At 45.3% G+C, this 19,098-nt stretch overlaps 1 protein-coding gene across 3 annotated transcripts; it reads right to left on the reverse strand.

Moving 5' to 3' along the window:
- Positions 1-336: 336 nt before the first annotated feature.
- slc8a1a (solute carrier family 8 member 1a) lies at positions 337-18,627 on the reverse strand. Of its 3 annotated transcripts, none has more exons than XM_030406043.1 (11): positions 18,516-18,627; positions 14,411-16,203; positions 8,164-8,270; positions 4,849-4,869; positions 4,638-4,655; positions 4,522-4,536; positions 3,473-3,541; positions 3,101-3,228; positions 2,916-3,015; positions 2,569-2,841; positions 337-2,369 (listed from the first exon to the last, which is right to left on the reverse strand). In XM_030406043.1, the coding sequence occupies exons 1-11, from the start codon at positions 18,573-18,575 to the stop codon at positions 1,993-1,995; spliced, it is 2,961 nt and encodes a 986-aa protein (XP_030261903.1). In that variant the 5' UTR covers positions 18,576-18,627; the 3' UTR covers positions 337-1,992. The 3 variants fall into 3 exon arrangements, with proteins under 3 accessions (XP_030261903.1, XP_030262063.1, XP_030261986.1); XM_030406203.1 differs by lacking the exon at positions 18,516-18,627 and adding an exon at positions 17,319-17,528; XM_030406126.1 differs by lacking the exon at positions 4,522-4,536.
- Between the last annotated feature and the right edge of the window lie 471 nt (positions 18,628-19,098).

The raw sequence follows: 19,098 nt of genomic DNA on the forward strand, positions 1-19,098 counted from the left end.
TGCAGAGTGCTCTTAGGAGGCTAGCTAGTTAGCATGCTAACCAGAACCCAGAACTTCTTTGACAGAACATTGCTTCTTCACACTGTTCATGTTCCTTAGCTCGTTTTAAATGTTCAAACTAAATGTCTGGACACATCTTACAGTCAGCACCTTAAAGACTCAATCAACAGGACGCTGTTCGTTGTGCTTGTGGCTGTAATGAACACTGTGGCCTCCAGGGGGCAGCAGCATGTCGTCAGTCGTGTTTCCAGGCTCAGCAGGACTTGAAACAACCATAGACTGAATCAACTGTTTCAGTGGTCCAATCAGAGAGGAGAAGAGAAAAACAACAACACGTCACTCGCTGTAGTTTAATATTTGAAGGAAAAACACGTCATTCTGTTCTCAGACAAAAATCAACAGCTCTCGTGTTAACATCAGCCAATAGGCATCCATCAGCTGCTGTTGCCAGCAACCAATCATATGACAGATCATCACGGCGTCTCTTCTAGCGAGGATTCTTTAGGTTACGTATGCACTCACACACTCACACACAAACAGACACAGTTATAAATGATCAGAGTCTCTGATGGTCTCACTGCAGCAGAACCTCTGACGGTCTTTGAGATCGTCTCACACACAAAAATAATAATAACTTCAAACTCAGTGCAGATAATCATGTAGGTGCAACACTGCTCCAGTCACATTGAACATCTAAAGTCCTGCAGGAGGAACCCTCCTCACTGCTGTGGTTGTGGTTCAAAGTCCTTGTTCAACAGAATGAAACTGATAAATGTTAAACATTAGTTAAATGTACAGATGAAGGATTTATGATACACATGGTTGAATGTTCAGGAGGTATGTGAGGATGAAGACAGTTCAAAGTCTGACATCACCAGAGGACGGTCAAATCTGGACACCAGAATGATTCAAAAACAAGCTTCAGGAGTCTTGAGGGTTCCACGGTAACCTTTACAAATCCACCAGGACTCTCAAGAACCTGTAGACTCCACCAGGAACCTCTGGGAACTTGAGCAACTCATCAAAATTAACCTAAAGATATCATACAGATTATTTAGTTCTTTAAAAAGGTTCAGAAAAACTGCCCAATCATCAAAAGAGTTCATCCAAGTCTTCACAAAACTCAGACGACTGTTGGAACGTGTTCATCCACCAGAAAAAGAATCAGAAAGCCGTTGAACAGGAAGAGGATCCTGTCTGATCATTTAGGAACCTTTAACAAGTTAGCAGACCCAGAAGTTTGTCCAAACCCCACGCATGTTTATGAGCTTATTAAACCTCGGAAGAACCTTAAAGAACAATCTTGAGATAAATGACAAGAGAGAGATATGTACATGTCAAAATGCAGCAGAACCACTGGAAGTTTATCCAAACCCTTAGAAAGTCATCAGAACCTTGCACATAATGCAGAACCTACTAAAGCTCTGGTGAAGGTTCCACCTGTAGACATTTATCTAAACTTTTAGATAAACAACAAAAATGATAGGAACCTGTCAGAACACAGCAAAACCATTAGAAGTTTTTCCAAACCCTTAGAAAAATGATAGGAACGTGTCACATTATGCAGAAACAAACTGGAACTTCTAGGAATGCATCATTACTGCCAAGAAGCCGTCGGATCCTTCAGGAACCTTTGGGATCTTTAGAAACCCATCAAAGATGTTTAGAACCTGTTGGACCATTAAAGAACATCAACAACATATAAAATGTTCAGCAGAAGATTTATTTATCTGCGCGATCATCTAAAAACCTACTGGAACTATTAGAAGTTCAATCAAATGTCAGAACCTGTCAGAACTGTTACATGTGCTTTAGAACCTTTAGGAGTCCATCAAATGTCAGAAACCTGTGACAAGCTCCAAACATCTACCGAACAGAAATTATTGGAACCTGTCAGAATATGCAGGAATCTATTGGAACCATAAGAAATCCACAAGAATTGTTCATCGAGAACCTGTCAGAACCTTTCAGGACCTGTCATAAGCAGAACTTTTAGAAGGCCTTTATGTGGCAGTAGGCCTCCAGTGAGGAGAACACGATGTACATCAGCCACAGGCTGAAGAACAGGCAGGTCGTGAGGATCTTTGGGACTCTGGGTCCACCGAGTTCCCCACCGATCTCGGGCCGGCGGCGGTAGATAAGGACGGCGACGCAGATGAAGGCAAAGACGGTGAAGAGTGTGACGGAGAAGGCCAGCGTTCCCGGGTCGACCCTGAACTCCTGGCCCTTAGAGTAGTGATAGATGGCAGCGATGGACCAGGCCACACCAATACCGAGGAAGACGTTCACAGCGTTACTCCCAGTCACGTTGCCGATGGAGGCGTCAGCGTATTGGTCCTGGATGGCGGCCACCTTACTGGCAAAGGTGTCTGAAAGTGGGAGGAGAAGCTGTGTTTTTAGTTGCTGCTAACTGTTTAGTCAGCCATGTTGTTTTTGTGTATCATTGAGCACATGAAGCGGCTGGAGGTCAGAAGTTAGACATTTCAACAAGGAAATTCTGATTCTTAAATTGTAAAGTTGCTGTTGATGACAGAAGCTGCCAAACGAATGTGATGCTTTATATCAGACCTGGTACAGATGTGCCCAAAGCCACGAACACCACAGCGGTGACGGAGTCTTTGAGTCCGACGGTGCAGCCGAAATGTGATGCCAGGTCGCCGATTACTGCCGTCAGCATGCCGATGACTGAGATAGAGACGACGAAGCAGGCCCAACCATTCCAGTAGTCTGTGGGAGGGACGAAGGCGAACAGAAGCTTCCAGAAGACAGTGAGGAAGTGCATGACGTAGTCAAAACAAGAGGGCTGCTTCTCCTCGCCACATTCATCGTCATCGTCATCACCTGGACCGGAGAGGGAGGCAGAGTCAGGGTCAAACTGACAGGAAAACAGAAACTTGGCTGAGGTCAGTTCTTACCAGAGCTGACTGTGATGGCTTCAACAAACTGCTCCCTCCAGGTGTTGGTCCCGATCACCAGGGCCAGGTTGGTTTTCTTCAGCAGTTTATCCACCGTGCTCTGCAAGACAACGGGTCAGTCAATAAAGAAATGTTTCAAGGAGACAAATCTTTTTTTACTACAGTGAAACACAATCTGATCTCACCTTGAACTCGTACGACTCCTCGATGACCACTTCCAGTTTGACATGCTCGCCCAGCGTCGGTCTGCCCATCTCCGCAATCCTTCTCTCCTCCTTCTCCTTCTTCGTCAAAACATCCTCACCCTCCTCCTCTGAGAGAGAGACACAGAGAGACAATGGATTAATGGATGGAGTAACAGTTGGACATATAGGTAGATGGGTGGAGGGATGGATGGATGATGGATTGATCATCTGTCCATCAGAAGGACAGAAGGAATGAATGGACAGCAGAAGACTAACCGACAGATAGACAGATTGACAGATGAATCGGACAGGTGGATGAACAGATGGTGGACTTGCAGACTGAAGGGTGGATGAGCTGATGGATGACAGTACCTGTGATGTTGATGACGCTGGAGGGCAGCGGGTGGTCTCGTCCCTGGACCTTCCTGTAGATGTCTCTGCCTGAAGAGGTGAACACAAACTGAGTCTACTGAAACCAAACAGGTCAAATTCCTGATGTCAAACACAGAACCGGATCCAGAGGAAGTCCTGGACCATCACAGCCTCCACCAACACCATCAGAGGTAAAAATCTGATTAACTAAATCTGATGATTCAGTGAGTGTTTAACCTCAGGCGCAGTGTTTTCACTCAGCCGTGAGATGATGAAGCTGAAAACAACTGAGCACATCAACAACGTGACCAATAACCTGTCTGATCTGACACTCTGAGAACGTCTCTGCACGACGCTGAGAGACAAATGACCAAACGCCACCTCTGTCTGGAGCTGTGACAATGAGCTTCAGGCTTTAAAACAGAGTGTGCTCAGGGGAGATGTTTTCCCATCAGCCTCAGCAGTTGAGTCATGAGCAGCACCACACCACACAGCAGTGACTGATGTGCAGCGTTAATGCATGCAGCCAGGACGGTGGATGGTGATGGTAGAGTTCAGAAGTGACCCAACACGTGACCAACACGTGACCAACACGTGACCAACACCACACAACTAGAAAACCAGACTAGACTTTTCATATCTGGACCGGAGCTACTCCTCTGTCATTGTATCAAACAGCTCTGATTGGCCCAACACAAACCAAGTCACAGGGAGATCTGAACGGAGGGTGGACCGACTCATCTGGGTCCCAGGATATCTTTCAAAAGCATTCATGCTGAATTTCAAAGTGGGAAATATGATTTTTGGACAATACGTCCTACTACGTCTTTGAGTACCTGAAAAGCGCTATATAAAATTAATGTGTTATTACTACCCTGATTCAGCCGGGGATCTCGTGGGGGACATTTTATATTTAAAGGGGCTGTTTGTGTCTCCACAGTGATGAATTAGATCCAGCTGAGAGGTTTCACTGCGACGCATCTGTTATTGTTCACATTGTTGCTCAGACACATTAATACAAACGTCTCCACCAATGAGAGGTGTCTTACCATTCAGCTGTTTGTCTAGCAGGAAGTCACAAAAAGGATCAGTTAACTCAGATCAACAGTGAATCAATAGAAAATGAGACATGATGTAAAGAATCAAAGTTTGTGGGTTCACCTACCTGTTTTGACGAATCCGCCTAAAAAGTCAGAAAATATGAAACAAGACGTCAGAAGTTGCTCTAATTGTGCCGATTCTTCACTTAAATAAGAGAAAATCCAGAGAGGACATGAACCAAAGTATGTTCCAGAGCAGACAGACATGTTGAATCAGACATAATGACAGACAGGGAGGTCGGCAGGACAGAAAAGGGAAACATAAGACCAGCTTACCGACTTCCTGAAGCAACACAGCTGAAGAGAGGAAACAGATGAAAGAGAGGTCAGAGAGGAAATGAAGCAAAACAACAAAACAGGTGAGGAAATGAAGGAGATGTGATAACTGCTGCTACTTTTAGTCCAGGTCAGAACAAAATCATTGAATTTTATTTACATGCATTCATCCTAAAAACTGTGTCCTGATCCGTCTCACTGAGAGCCAACCTGTAACCCATCCACAGGGTTGGCTTAAAGGACTTTTGTTAAATCATCATCAGTTAAATCAAGATGAAGTTATCTACACATGAAGCAGAAGAACCATAACTTCACAGCAAGTCAACAAGTGACAGTTTGTTTCTACTGTTTCTACTGTCAGAGTTATGTTATAATGTTTAGTGTTGAAAACAAAACTGTGAGTAAAAACAGGGACAGTCAGGTTAAATATGACAAGGATAGACAGAGGATACCTGTCCAAACCTCCCCAGACCAGTTCTAACATGCCCACATCTGTCTGGACCTGCTACTTCCTTTCCTAATGTGCGCTAATCAGTTGTAATCAGTCCCAACATGTCGAAACCAGCTGAACATCTTCAAACATATTCAGACAAACCCAACAGATCTAAATAAGTCCCAACCTGTCTGTGTAGTCTTTCCTAAAAGGTCCCATCCTGTCCAGATCTCTTATAACTTGTGCTAGCCTGTCCGTACTAGTCCCAACCCGATCTAATACATCCAAGTTCCATCCTGTCCTGACCCAGTTAGTCCCTGTCAGTCCCTAACAAGTCCAGACCGTTTCTAACCTGTCTTTACCTTAACCAACTGCTCCTGACCAGTCCAAGCACTCCCGACAGTCCCACCCTGTCCAATCCAGGTCAATTAGAACCGGTCCTAACTTTCAACTGGTTGGGTTTTAAATGAGGAGGAGACACCTGACCTGTCTCACCTGTAGCTGCAGCTTTCATCTGAACTGAAGAGACGAGTTACTGCAGCGACTACGTGACGGGGCATTCAGACCAAACACATCCTAGATTACTAACAAAGTCAATGAAGAGACGAGTGGATGCGGATTCGTATTTATTTGCGCAGGGCGGTGCGAACAAGGCGAATCACACGTGTTTAAATCTGACGCTGTGTGGTGAAAGCCTGTCGTTCATTCTGACGTCCTGACACTCACGTCGGAGGAGCAGTGGAGGAGAGGATAATAATCACTGATCGTGGCTGAATGATAACACATCTACTCATACTGAGACAGGACAAAAAAGGACCCGGTGTGAAGGAAAGTTAGTGTGGAAGTTGGACTACCTGGTATAAGTTTGCTTGTTGTCTGGCTGAAAGACCTGACGCAGAGTTCAGAGTTCAGACTTTATGATGTTGTTATTTGAGCGTCTTCTGGTCCATTTATTGAGTCCAATCACAGAGAAACCTCTTTGTTTTGGGCTCATACTGATGTGGTGGGACAGGTTAATTCAGTCTATGTCTACCTGCTGCTCACAGTTACTATTTTTAGATTTACTGGCTGAAAACAGACGGACAGGTGCTCTGCAGCTGAGAGTGAACACCTGAAGTTGGTGTCTTGCCTCAGGTGGTGCTGGCAGCTGCAGATATCCTGAAGATTACGGTGAAATGCCTGGATGCTGCGCGAGTAACGCGAGTAAAAATCAACTCGTGTGAGTAACTCAAGGTGAATATTTGGCCTGAATGCACCATAACTGCCACACGGGGGCGACAAAGGTCCAGAAGGCTTTAACCAATCCTAGCTGATCCTAGATCTGACCAATCGGAGGTCCTCTGATAGAAAAAGGAGGCAGCAGCAGCAGCAGCAGCAGCAACAGGTGTAAACTGAACAACAGCAGGGAAAGAGTGCCTCAAGGTAGTTGAAGGAAAGGTCAAAGGTCATCAGAGAGGTGGAGGTGCTTCTTCACACCTGTCCATCTCCTGTTCCAATATGGCTGCTGCAGCTCTATGAAGAAGCTGGCCTGCTTATCGTACTCATCGTGGTCAATTATTCTAACGGCTACGGTCTTCCTGTGGACGACAGAGTACAGACAACATGCAGGAGAGGTCAGGGGTCATGCATTAGTTCACCAACACACATTCAAACACGCCGCTGTCACATGTCAGTCGCCATGGTAACACCACAGCGACAGAGACGAGGAGGGGATGACCTCACCTCATCAGGTCTGCAGGGAGGAGGGGCTGAACTCTGTGAGGTCAAAGTCACAATGACACCAAACCGTCTTGTTACGCAGACACCAAGTTAAAGGGACAGTTCACTCAAATAACGTGAGATATTAATCGATTCTCTCTCATTTTATTCTGTTTTTTTTTATTTCTATTTGAACCAGAGTCTAAGCTCTGGACTTGGGTCGGGGTTTTATTTTTGTAGTGGGATGCTCTCCATTCAGAGTGTGTTGAATAAGCTGTTAGCAGCTCCTGTCATGTACCTATGGATGTAATAGATTACTAGATAGATACTGAAGAGAGCTTAAAACACGATGATTCTCAGGGGAGTTCTGCAGAGTCTTCTGTGATGTCTGAGTGGATTAATGGACATTTAGAGAGATCAGAGATAAGCTCTCAGGTGTTGGTCAAGTTACCTGGGAGCCAACGGGAGCTGAGAAGTTGCATCACATTACAGTTACATTACAAACTGTTATTTTAATCACAAATAAAGATTTTCTAGTGTAATAAGTGTCTTTACATTAATGATGTAAACAGGTGAACAGGAACATGTTTTCCAGATGAACTTTGTGTGTTGTGTGAGTTGTGTGCGTGAGGAGAAACTTAATAAACTCAGTGAAACAGCTGCAGCAGAGATTCTAAATAACTGCTGTCTTCTTGTTAAATCGGCATTAAATAAAATGCGTTACAGTGTTTCTTATCAGTGCGTGACTGCATCGCTGTAAAAGCTTATCTGTGTGTCATTCGTGTCACCACTTACTCCATCCATTATAACATAATGACAAGTTTTTACAAATACAGTAAACGATAACTAATATAGGCTGCTTCTTTGGAGTGAGAAGAACGTGGAGAAAGTCACCAGACGAACCCTCAAAATTGAGACACTGCGTTAAGACAAAGTGTATGAACTTTGTGAAACGCTGTCCTCAATATATTCTGAAGTATTTGGGTCAGATGTTAAACACAAAGATATCCACAGAGTCACTGTAGGGATCTGCACTCTGAGCTCCTTCACTGTGACTTTAACTGTCCACAGACTGATTGTTGAGGCTCCTCCCTGTGAGGTCATGAGGTGAGTTTGGATCAACAGAGGTTAAAGGTTGTGAGTGATGGGGGCGGGGTCACAGCACAGGAAGGCGACGCCCCCACCTTTCCTCTCACTCATCTCCAGCAGCCGAGGCTCTCCGATCTCGAGGAAGAAGTTCTTGTTTTTCTCATATTCTTCATCATCGATTATATTGATCTGAATATTTTTGCTGAAACAGAAAAAACAACAGGAAGGTTGAAGAAGAAGGCGTGTGAGGATGAACAGAGGACAGGAGGCGGGTGGTGTCAGAGAGGCGGTGCTGCTGGAGGAGACTGCAGAGAAAAGACAAAGCACGCGATCACTGAGTGTCTGAAGGTGAACTAGTGCTGTGAAACTCACTGGTCCTAAAGCACAGATTTACTACAACACACGTAACATCGTTTATGAAGCTGTCAGACATCCTGACAGACCTGAGACCTGCCGGGACGTCTGGCTGCAGCTGGAGGTGACGCTCACACAGAGAAGTGTCGAGTTTCCATCACAGATGATTCAACGACCAGAGACCCGATGACACAGTTTGTTCTGCCTCCGAGTGTTGGAGGCTTCACCGGGCTGCAGGCCACGGCAGCCCTCATTGGACAGCTCTCCAGTGTGTGTGTGTGTGTGTGTGTGTGTGTGTGTGCCTGCAGCGTGGAAACTGAAAATCGCCTTCATCCATTTCAATGTTTATTTAATGTCAGCAGATTGATGGTTTGGAGGTTTTGTTTCAGTTGTTTCAGGACACAAGATGCTCTCAGAGACGGAGAACAGATTCAAGAATCTAAATTCTCTTCCAACGTGACGTAGAAGTAACAGAGTACAAATACTCAGTTACTCTCCTTCACTACATGTTTCCTGTCTGTGTACTCTGAGTATCTGTGTGACTTCTCCTCTCTACATGTGAACTTTCTCCTCCTCACAGCTTCAGAACAGCCTCGTTACTTTAGTTTGATGCATCTGAGGTGAATTATGGATTCTTGTTATTTCCCAGCATCAGCAGACTGATGTGGACCAATCAGAGCACATCACGCACGGCAGACGCAGCGAGACGAGACAAAGACGTAAAAGCCGTAAGAAGGCGTAAACAGACAGAGAGGGAGACTGGAATGTGGAGAAAAGGCGTGTTAGTGTCTCGTATCTGCAGAGAGTTTCTGATTTTCTCTCTTTGTTGCTGCTCGGGACGCTTTACCAACCCAACATGTGTCTATTTGACGTCCTGGGAATGAGACTCAACAATCAACTGTCTTTGTGGTGCGTTCAGGAACAGCTGGGACAAATCCTACTGATTCTACCTTTAACTTTAATAGTCTTTGAATTCTATTAATATGACGTGAGCTTCAGTTAGCTTTGAGCACAAATGTCCTTCAGAGGGAGACTTTTTACTCTGATAATCTGAGTACATGTCAGAGCCTGTAATCTATTACTTTACTGGAGTAAACAAGCTGAATCAGTACTTCTGCTTTTACCAGAGTCCTGAGTACCTGAGCTCCTACTGGAGGACAGACTGTGAGGACTGTTGACTCGTCCCGGCCCGGATGGACGGCCCTGTACTGAAGCTGTCCACCTGAGATGGGATCACTCAGGTCGGGTGTTTATATCAGGTGTGAGCAGGATGTTGTAGTGACGGGACATTTTACTTTGTTGTTGCAGCATCTGAGTAAAAACTAAACTCAGGGATTAAAAGAGGCCAAGTCGCAGAGTTGTTGAATTCTTTGTGTTCACAACCAGCAGAGACACTTCAGCCCAACGGTCACTGATTTAATGTTGATGTAAAACACTGATGAGTGAAGCCGTGTGTGCAGAACAGCAGTAAGTCTGCAGTTTTACAAGAAGCAGCTCAGTTTTGTGTGGAGGGAAACAGAAGTTGAAGTGAGTGGTGTGGTGAGGTTGGAGAGGTGGCTGCCGGCCAGTGACGACCTCCCCTGTGGTCGTCGCTGAGAGGAACCGGCTGCAGTCGTCTGTCTGCTTTACGGGCTGAACGCTGGACGATGAGCAGGATCCTGCTGCTGCTCAACACAAGCTGCCCTAATAAGGCAGAGAGCGGCGTGATGTTTATCTGGCCGACACACACGGAGCCCGTCTGGACTAACAGCACGACAAAAGATATCTGACACGCAGAGCTGGAAGTCAACTCACACTCACTGAAGAATGGTTTGAGAGAAGATGGAAGTAAGAGTCAGAGAGGAGACAGAACATCCAACTGCAACTCCAAAACTAATTAAAGGAGCACGCCGCATATTTAGTTTAGCAGCTCTGTGAGGTTGTACTCTGAGCTGCTTATTGTGTTCAGTGTGGGCCTGGAGTAATGATGGGGGGGGGGGGGGGGGGGGGGCAGCGAGCCTAAATATAAATGATGCATTGTTCTGCACTGCTAACTGGCAAATCATGGACACTTTGTGAAAGGACTGCCATGTAAATGTAGAGCAGCAAATGAAACTTCACCAAATGTCACAACTATAACTACCAAAACAAAGACAAGAAAACATGACAAAGCATAACTCACTCGGCTTTACAACGGTGGGTCATGAGGAGAGAACAGAGAGAACATCAGCTTCTGACAGCATGAAGCAGAACAAGTGAAGACGCCACTTGGAGACGTCACATCCGAGCACAAAGAGAAGAACATTGATTTCTTCAGAAAACATTACAGCTGTCATGTACAACAGAGTTGCTTCACTAAAGCAGCTTCTGTGCCTTCAGTAGCTCAGCTTGCCTCCTACAGAGTAACACGCAGAGTTGCTCAGTGTAAAAAGCTGCACACAATAGCAGAGGAATTAATAACAACTTCCAATATTGATATGGTTCCAACTATGACAGCAGACTAAAGGCTGTTCCACTGTCAGACAACTCTATCGTGAGGAGCATTTATGACATGCCAGAAGATACTGAGGAGCAGCTTAATGACGAAACACGACACAGCTGTTCTGCTCTGCAGGTGGATGAAGCCACTGACAGTAACACAGACTGTTTATTAATAACATTCATCAGATTCATTGATCTGCTTTTCTGAAAAACATGTAACTGCCAGAGTCACTGCAGACAAGTTGTTCAAAATCATTGACACTTACAAAAAAAAGCATAGACCAGCACCAAAAATTGCTGGTGACTGATCTCTAGCAAGACCAACGTATGTTGTAGTCTAAATGGTCCAGTCCATTTTTTTTCAGAGGCTGATCTGAAATGTGAGGACTGTGTGGGGATCTGAACAGATGGGCTCAGGCAACGGCTGGGCAACGAGGAGGGCTGCAAGCGCTAATCACCTGGTCCCAATGTTTTTTATCTGCAAAGAGGAGCCCTGCAAAAAAAGGGTTTGGGAACCATTAGTTTAGCGTGTTAGCATGCTAAACCTACATGCTAACTCTCAAACAGCTGAGGCTGGTCATAAACCAAACTACTGGACACATGAACATGTTGACCTGATGATGGTGCTACATGACGTTAGCAGATTTATCTTCTGGAGACATTAAATGTCTGTGATGGCTAACTTCCGTGTCCCACCACAACCGGTCCACTCAGCTGTCTGACCCAGTAGAACCAGTAACACCAGACAAACAGTCCTCAGGGAAGGAGTCACCTGAAGTGTGAAAACATCACGCTGTGGTCTTACAAAGGTTTCTGGGCTGCATTCGACCAGTTGAAACAACCGTTAGCTACTGACCAATCAGAAGTGACGGATGCTGGTTTAGGTTCAGGTTAGTTTCCTGAACTTGTCTGAGTATGAAGCTCTATAAACACTCTTCTGGAAGCTTCAGCTTCGTGTCACACAGAGAGTTCTGCTGTAACCTGATCGGACTCAAACGCTGCGGTCTACGTAAACAGCAGCAGTGTGAAGCTCCTGTCGCACAGAGCAGCTCTGACAGCACCCAAAGATCTTCTCTGGGAACACTCGAGGATGTCGAGCACAACGGGCCGGGAAATGTGAATAAAACAATGAAATGGCACCTGATTTCCACCTGGTATGTTAAAGATCTGAAAGGGATCTGGATCTGGATGTGTTCTCACTCTCCTCAGTCGGATCCGGTCTCTGTCCTCTGTGACGGATTTGATGTGGCAGAAACCACAGAGTTTTGTGGATTGTTGTGGATTTAAAGGAAACTGTATAAACTTTGTGAAATGATGTCTGTGTATGTTAAATTTCAGCCACTTCTTTCTTCAGATACAACATGCGTACAGATGTCAGCAGGTCGATCCTTTTGGTGTTTTCAGGACCGATACTGATTTTAGAAATCAAGAAATCTGAAAATTGATATTTGGGACTTATTAATTTGTATTCATGTACAATTAAGAGGTGTTTCCTCGAGTAGTTCTGTTTTCTGTTACTTCATACTTCCTCTCCATTATATTTATTTGAAACATATAGATACTAGTTACTTTGCAGATTGTGATTACTCGGTGTTTATAGGGACTTTGTGCTTCAGAGAAAAGTTAAACCAACACAAACTGAACATCATTCCTGCAGGACTGTTGGATCAGAAGGTGTATGTAATGAAGTAAGCAGCTGTGTGAGGAGCTGCTGCTGCTTCAACACAGAAAAATATCAAACAGAAGAAAATGAAGGTTTTAGTCTAATACAAGTTTGTTCCTACGAAGAATTGATGGTACGTTGAGGTGTTAGTATTGATAAGTGACTGTCAGGGACTCCATTCGTCCAGTATACAGCTGACGGTCTATATAAGGCTCTGCAGCAGCTCATTCTGAGTGAATGTAGGGCAGCGTCCTCATCAATAAAGAGAAACAAAGAATGAGCAGGGCACCTTTTCCATTTCAAGTCGCCGTCCTCTCCCTCCACAGCCAGCCGCTGTGTTTATGCTCTGGGTATGAATGTGTTGTCATTACATTCCTGCTGCCCGCAGACATGGAAAGAGTCTCACTGCAGCCGCTATGTGAGGCATGCTGACCTGGCGTGAATGGTCACATGACGGCGAGGAGGCGGAGCTTTGAAAGCACCAGGAACAGAACGACTCTTCTCTCATTAAATCCTTGTTTTAACCATCACACTGCCTGCGTTGTGTTTTATAGTCAAAAGACTGGCGAGTATTAATCCTAAATACTGTATTTCATTTGAGCAAAATTTTCTGTTCTTGAGAAAATCCAATTTCAAGTAATTATTTGGACCCCTGAGGCGAAATGTAGGTGTTACAGCAGCATGAGGACACAGAGTACAGAGAAAAAGAGAAACTACAAGGAAGATCATGATTAAATGTGTATAAAATAGGAACAGTATAAAATTGAGTGCAATTAGGCGCAAAATGACAGGCAAGCAGTACGTACAGATTATCTACAGCCAGTGTTGGACTGTAATTTATAGTGGCATCTCAAGCAAAGTCAACATGAGAGTGATGAGTTATTCTGCAGACAGAAGTGCCTAAAGTGGTTCATTTCGTGTTTTGGTACCAACGCTCAGGTTGTGTTTTGACATTCAGTTCAGCCCTGAAATAAACACAAAGCAATAAGTATACAAATTTCAAAACAGATTCAAGAGTGAGAGATTCGGCTACGCGGCTAAATCCAGCACGAGATGTGAACAGAGGCTGATGCCAAAGCTGTGTCGGCTCTACTTTCCCCTTTAAACATATCGACTCCTTCCACTCCCAGCTGTGTCTCTGGGCCACAGAGCAGACAGGCAAAGTGTCTTCGCCTTGGATGCCGCCAGGCTGCACATTGAGGGGCAGCCTGCCCAGACTCAGCCTATCTGCTCTGCAACAGTCGATGCGTTAGTAGCACCGTCACTAAGCACTGGAGGAGAAGCCAGAACATGTGATGCTTCCAAGCGGACCAATCACAGTCACTTATAGTGGGCTCATTATCAGTTGCTTCCCCAGTAAACTTGCCACACTCATAGGCTGTTGCAGAGCTGCCAGGCTGAGCAGGAGAGGTTTCAATGAATGTCATTTGACGTAAGGTTAAAATGTGATCTGATTAATAAGTTACAGTGCAGTACGGTCTTATTGTTTATCTGATAAAAGCCTTATGGATTGATTAGCTTTTTTTACATTTTATTATGTTTCTGTAGCGAAACTAAAGCGCCCTGTTTTACTCAGCGCAGACGCTTGTCTAATGATGCAGACGGACCTCTTTTCATGATCAGGAACCAAAAATGTATTTATCAACTTGTTAATGTATTCCAAGTTGTTGCTCCATTTTACTTTGTCCACTTGCACTGTGTTGATATCATGTACTATTTTGTACGTCTTTCATGCCATGGAAGGTGAGGATGCATCGTAAAGACAAGACACACTCAAGAAACACCAGATGTGTTTGTTCTTGTGAAAAGTGCTATGAGTACTTCATTAACATACATCATCAATCAGCACCAGAATTTTTACTTACAAGATCTCATCGTTCTCAAACTCCAGGACTCCATGTGTGTCCTCAAAGTCCTCACCGCCTCCTTTAGCCGTACCCTCCATGGTTTTATATGGCACCACCACAACACCGCGAGCCCCCGAGGACCGGATCACCTTCACCTCCATCACCCCGACGCTCTCGCTCACAGTCACCACCGGCTCCTCGAATGTAAAGATCCCTGCGTGGTCGTCATCAAAAATGGTGACTGTGGCTGTGCACGGCAGACCTAAACTTGCAAGGGCGTCCACGTGGTTTCCCTCATACTCATCCGAGCCCTCAGATATGACCATCACATTGCTGAGGTGAACCAGGAAATGCTCATCTTCCTCAAAGATATCATCATCAATAATGTCAATGCGGATTTCCTTCTCAGTCTCGCCTGGTTTGAACACAACAGTTCCTTCAGTGAACTGGTAGTCTGAGCCAGCGTTCGCTGTGCCGTCTTCAGTCCGGTAATCCACTGAGACTGTGCTTGTCAGGTCTCCACCACGACGCACCACGTTCAGTGCTACACTGCCGCAGTTCTCCAGACACTGGTAACTACCAGGGTCGAAGAAAACCTTCGAGGTGAAATCGTTCACTGAGACCTCTGAGCAGATATCGTGCTGGATGGCTCTCTTGGCTTGGTCAGCGGCATGTTTCTTCAGGACATTGCCGGCTCCTGTCATGATCCTGGTCGCCTGACAGCGGTAGAAAGCCCGACTCTTCTGTTGCTGAGTCAAAACTTGGTAATTGGCGAGCTCCATCAATTGCTCCATCTCCTTCTCAGGATGTTTCTGTTTGAGCTCCTTCAGGATCCTAGCCACCTCTCTGCGGGCCTCCTCCTCGTCCAGCTCGTTAAGATCGAATACCACCTCTTCCACATGCGAGTTGAGGACTTTCCCATCCATTTCAATGTCTACCTTGGAGGGAAGCTCTGGTTCTCCCTCTGTTTCGATGATCATTCCTTTCTGCTTCCCTGCTCTGTATCGTTTGTGCATGTATTTGTAGAAGAGAAGTCTGCGGTCAGCAATATAAGCTAGTCCAACACAAATGGGGAAGAAGAAGAGTGTGAGCAGCCCCTCCCATATCTCGACAACGCCTGGAGACGAGACGGCGAGGATCAGGTAAAGCCAGGTGTACGCAAATATGCTCCAGGTGGCGGTGACGAAGAACACCCTGAGGTGCTTCACCTTTCTGGTCTCGCCTTCGGGAATGACGGATACACACAAGCCAATGATGACAAACATGTTGAAGGCGGCACTTCCTACGATGGTGTTAGGCCCCAGCTGCCCGGCGTTAAAGTTGTGACCGCAAACCTCCACGACTGAGAGGAGAATTTCTGGGGCGGAGGAACCCAGCGCCATCAGGGTCAGGTTGGACACCGTCTCGTTCCAGATGCGCACCGTTGTGGTGACCTTCTCACCGTTCGGTTTCTTGATGGTGATCTGTCTCTCCTGGGAGGTAATGACCTCGATGGACGCCATGAAGCGGTCAGCGATGATGGAGACGCCCAAGAACATGTATGCCAACCCCACAAAGTAAATTGTGGCTCTGGCGAGGCGGTCAGGGAAGGCTGGGTTAACTGGCTTCCATAACGGCAGGATGACACCTTCGATGCATTCGGTATTCCCTCCACATGTTGTGCGGTTACTGAGTGTGTTGTTGGTCAGAGTGGCGCCTCCTGCTGCAGAATATGGGAGTTCAACTGTGATGATGGTCAACAAGAACAGCAGCTGACAGGTAGAGAACAGTGATGAGGTCCTGGCTCGGCTCATGTTGACACTCCCTTCAGCCTGAAACACAAAGATGGAGACGTCAGTGCTTTTGGTTTCTGTCTTCTCATGTTTGGAGCTGGATGATATGAACTGAGGTTGTTCTTCTAACAGTCTGACAGCATCACAGGAACCAGTCCTCCAGAGAGCTTTAGTCCAACAACCACGTCCTCGTTGTCCTCACCGTCGTCTTCCTGCAGCCACTCAGGACTAAAGCTCTCTGGAGGACCGGGTTCTGTGATGTTGTCAGACTGTTAGAGACTAAAACACTGTTAGTGGACCTGACTGTGACGTCACAGAGGGTCAAACTGCAGCTGAGAATCATTGACACAGCAGAGCATGTGAACATGAGCCCGGGTTAAAAACAGCAGAATCCCCTTTAAAGTGACTTATAACTTAAAGTTAGTCATTGTAGTTTCTCAGAACATGACTGTACGTTACAAATGACTCCAAAAAGCGTTTTTTTCATAGCTTTGTTTAGTTTTTTAATAATTTAACATGGAAAACAGTCACATTGCCTGGGTTCGATTAGTTCCTGAACTCTTTTCTACAAAGACAGTTGAATTGAATTTGAATATAAATGTATCATGAAGTCATGAATCAAGTATAAAAACTCTTCCACTCCTTAATCTTGCCAGTGTTTTGTTTCATATTGTGGAAATTAGCTTTGGACGTTTAGATTTGTATTGATCTGTGAAATGTAATCAATAGGTTATTATTATAGAGCAAATAATCACCAGCCAAAATCATTCATTAAAGTTATATTTCATGTCTGTGTGTCTAGAAACTTTTACAAAAAACACCATTCATTAACATTTATATGTAATAATGATTATGATGATTATAAGTTGTATATTTCTATGGGTTTATGATCCTTTCAAAAATCTGATTTTTATTTATTAAGAAATTAAAAATAGCTTTTTCTCAAACTCACAGACGTTACTAAGGACACAATAAACACTTAATGCAACAGTAATACTGTAACATCACCGTACTCCACCCACAGTCTGCTGCCACACTGTGTTCTTATATAAAATATGCTGCTAACTTAAACCTATAATAAGTCACTATATACTGAAATGTGTCACCACCTGCTGCTCCTGAACCGAAGCATCAGTCAAAGATCAGAAACCTACCGTCACTTCAGCAGCTTCTGAATCTGACAGGGAAAAACAAAACTAAAGAAACGTATCATTTAGAATCTCCACAAAAACACCAGAAGAGTTTTCATCCTGGAGGAGAAGAAACCCTGAACCGTCCTCCTGTTTCACACCCGCTGAACAAGAAAAGCCTGTCAGAGGACGTGGAGACGAGAAACAGGACCGCCGTCTGAAAACAGCACTGTGAACACTGAACTGCCACACTGCTCCTCCTCCTGCTCCTCCTGCTCCTCCTCCTCCTGCTCCTCCTCCTCTTTAGAGTCTATCATCCTTCTCTTTAAACTACATGATTTTTCTACTTGTGTAGCTTCAGCTTCACAGCAGATAATCAGAGAGATTGATTATGTAAGACGTGGTGAGATCACCTTTCAAACCAGACTTTTAATCACAGAGTTAATGGGCTACCTTAAAACATCACTGGACCAAAGGGTTTTAATATCTGAACGCTGTGGAGAGAAAGAAGACGACTGAGAGTCAAACCTGCTGATCACAACAGTTTGATTCTGTCAGCTGCAGTTTGACGTCGTGCTGATGAACTGACTGGTTCTGAAGCGGCTCCTGAACACCACTAGAGGTCCCTCTATCTGACACTTCTGCATCAACTCATGTCTGACGCTCAGAGTTTCTGCATTAAGTCACATGGAGGTGAATAATAACACTGATTTAATCCTATACTGACAGTTTGATGATGGTCGAGCTGACCCACAGGGTCCAGTCCTGCAGTCCGGTATCTGCAGACAGGAACATTACTACGACTACTCGATGCAACATGACTCCATCGCTGGAGTCAAACCACTGCAACATTATTTCAACAGTAAGACAACAACAAGCTACAACATCACGACATTACCACAGTACTACTACTACCGCACGGCAGCGGACCTCCAGAACTGCAGAACCTCTGGAGAGAACAGTTATGACCATCAGTACTTCACTGCAATATTATCTTATTAAAATAACTGCTGAACGTCATCTCAACATTATTACAACAGAACTTCACTGGAGCCTGAGGACTTTAAACTGCAACAATACAACTGCAGGACAACATCAACATCATCATCATCATCATCATCATCATCATCATCTCCTCCACAGCTGGATGAAAATCTGCTCCTGATGAATAAACTCAGTGAAATTTGCCCCTTTTTGTCCCTCCTCAGAGCCGGTACTCACCTCTGGTCCTGACGCAGCAGCAGCAGAAGAAGAGTGTGCGTTCAGGAGGGAGAGCTGCATCCGATAACTGCTCTAAATTTAACAGAAACAGACATTGTTCTAAACATGGCTGCATAGCTGCCTGTGAGCCGCTTATCGTCCCCCTCCCAGCGGGCCATGGCCATACAAGGCCCTGCGGGGCCCGGGGCCATCCAGCAGCTCCTCGTCCCGCCGACACGTAGGGGAGATAACGGCTAACAGCTTGCAGGAGCTCGGTGACGCCGACCGGCCACAACAGGCAGGAATGCTGGGATAAGTGTCCCATCTGACATCTGAGCAACCTTCACAGCCACAGAGAGTTTCCACTCGGGGAGGAGGTGACATCCAGAGACCTGCAGGACCTGCCGGGCCCTGAGGAGGGACAACCGGACATCTGTCAGCGTGAGCGCCATGGCAGTAGATATGACAAATATCAAGGCGGAACAAACTGCTAAATGTTCACATATAGGACTTTTTAATACACGATTCCCCAAATAATTCACAATAAAGATATTATCATGACATCTGTAGAAGATCTGAAGTTGATGCTTTCAGTCAAATTCAT

This window comes from Sparus aurata, chromosome 1 (genome assembly GCF_900880675.1).
Source record: "Sparus aurata chromosome 1, fSpaAur1.1, whole genome shotgun sequence".
Lineage (NCBI taxonomy): Eukaryota > Metazoa > Chordata > Actinopteri > Spariformes > Sparidae > Sparus > Sparus aurata.